The sequence below is a fragment of the Pterocles gutturalis genome, unplaced genomic scaffold, assembly GCF_000699245.1.
Source record: "Pterocles gutturalis isolate BGI_N339 unplaced genomic scaffold, ASM69924v1 scaffold19672, whole genome shotgun sequence".
In the NCBI taxonomy this organism is placed as follows: Eukaryota; Metazoa; Chordata; class Aves; order Pterocliformes; family Pteroclidae; genus Pterocles; species Pterocles gutturalis.
Window position 1 is genome coordinate 1 of NW_010115846.1, and position 2,364 is coordinate 2,364.

Sequence of the window (2,364 nt, forward strand, 5' to 3'; positions counted from 1 at the left end):
TGGGGGGTCAGAGGGGGGTGTGAGGATTTGGGGTGACCCCCCCCAGGTCGGCCATCCACGGGCGGGGGCTGTTCTGCAAGCGCAACATCGAGGCCGGGGAGATGGTGATCGAGTACTCGGGGATCGTGGTGCGCTCTGTGCTCACCGACAAGAGGGAGAAGTTCTACGACAGCAAGGTGACAGCGCGGGGACCTCGGGGACATCCTTGGGGACACCTTGGGGACATCTTGGGGACATGTTATGGACCTTGGGGACACCTTGGGGACAGTTTAGGGACCTTGGGGACACTTTGGGGACCTTGGGGACATTTTGGGGACATGTTATGGAGCTTGGGGACACCTTGGGGACAGTTTAGTGACACCTTTGGGGACCTTGGGGACATCTTGGGGACACTTTAGGGACCTTGGGGACACCTCAGAGACCTTGGGGACATCCTTGAGGACACCTTATGGAGCTTGGGGACACCTTTGGGGACCTTGGGGACACCTTGGGGACTTTGGGGACACTTTAGGGACCTTGGGGACATCTTGGGGACACCTTATGAACCTTGGGGACATCTTGGGGACATATTAGGGACCTTGGGGACATCCTTGGGGACATTTTGGGGACACCTTATAGAGCTTGGGGACACCTTGGGGACATCTTGGGGACCTTGGAGGCACTTTGGGGACACTTTGGGGACACCCTGGGGACATGGGGCGGGACACGCTCTGTGCTCACCGACAAGAGGGAGAAGTTCTACGACAGCAAGGTGACAGCTCGGGGACATCCTTGAGGACACCTTGGGGACATCTTGGGGACATGTTATGGACCTTGGGGACAGTTTAGGGACACCTTTGGGATCCTTGGGGACACTTTGGGGACCTTGGGGCCACCCTGGGACACCTTGACAATGTCCCCACCCCGTGACTGTCCCCACGTCCCTCACTGGTGTCCCCACGATGTCCCTGTGTCCCTTCATGGTGTCCCCATCCCCATGTCCCCATGTCCCCATGTCCCCATGTCCCTCTCTGATGTCTCCAACCCTTGATGATGTCCCCATCCCCATGTCCCCAACCCTTGACCATGTCCCCATGTCCCTCTCTGATGTCCCCAACCCTTGATGATGTCCCCATCACCATGTCCCCAACCCTTGACCCATATCCCCATGTCCCTTGCTGATGTCCCCATCCCTGTGTCCCCAACCCTTGACCATGTCCCCATGTCCCTCTGATGTCCCCACCATGTCCCCACATCCCTCACTGATGTCCCTATCCCCATGTCCCCCACCCTTGACCATGTCCCCGTGTCCCCATGTCCCTCGCTGATGTTCCCATCCCCATGTCCCCCACCCTTGACCATGTCCCCGTGTCCCTTGCTGATGTCCCCATGATGTCCCTGTGTCCCTTCATGGTGTCCCCATCCCCATGTCCCCAACCCTTGACCATGTCCCCATGTCCCCACGTCCCTCTCTGATGTCCCCATGATGTCCCCATGTCCCTTGATGGTGTCCCCAACCCTTGACCATGTCCCCACATCCCTCGCTGATGTCCCCACCATGTCCCCATGTCCCTTGATGATGTCCCCAACCCTCGCTGGTGTCCCCATCCCCGTGTCCCCACCCCTTGACCATGTCCCAATGTCCCCATGTCCCCACGTCCCTTGCTGATGTCCCCATCCCCATGTCCCCAACCCTTGACCATGTCCCCATGTCCCCATGTCCCTTGATGGTATCCCCAACTCTTGACCCATGTCCCCTCACTGATGTCCCCATCATGTCCCCATGTCACTTGATGGTGTCCCCAACCCTTGACCCATGTCCCCACATCCTTCACTGATGTCCCCATGTCCCTCTCTGATGTCCCCAACCCTTGACCCATGTCCCCACATCCTTCACTGATGTCCCCATGTCCCTCTCTGATGTCCCCAACCCTTGACCCATGTCCCCACATCCCTCGCTGATGTCCCCAACCCTTGCTGATGTCCCCAACCCCATGTCCCCAACCCTTAACCATGTCCCCACGTCCCTTGCTGATGTCCCCAACCCTTGACCAATGTCCCCATGTCCCCCCCCGGGTGTCACCGCAGGGCATCGGCTGCTACATGTTCCGCATCGACGACGCGGAGGTGGTGGACGCCACCATGCACGCCGCCCGTTTCATCAACCACTCCTGCGAGCCCAACTGCTACTCCCGCGTCATCCAGGTGGAGGGCAGGAAGCACATCGTCATCTTCGCCCTGCGCCGCATCCTGCGCGGCGAGGAGCTCACCTACGACTACAAGTTCCCCATCGAGGAACCCGCCGCCAAACTGCCCTGCAACTGCGGCGCCAAGCGCTGCCGACGCTTCCTCAACTGAGTTATGGGGTCTCCTCGCCACCCTTGG

The 2,364-nt window shown here is 59.6% G+C and overlaps 1 protein-coding gene across 1 annotated transcript; it reads left to right on the forward strand.

The window, feature by feature from the left end:
• Positions 1 to 46: 46 nt before the first annotated feature.
• On the forward strand, positions 47 to 2,337 carry LOC104457777 (histone-lysine N-methyltransferase 2B-like; the record flags this gene model as incomplete). The annotated part of the gene is made up of 2 exons (XM_010075336.1): positions 47 to 176; positions 2,068 to 2,337. Coding segments are annotated over 2 exons (400 nt in total), but the record flags the coding sequence as incomplete, so codon positions are not given.
• Positions 2,338 to 2,364: the final 27 nt, after the last annotated feature.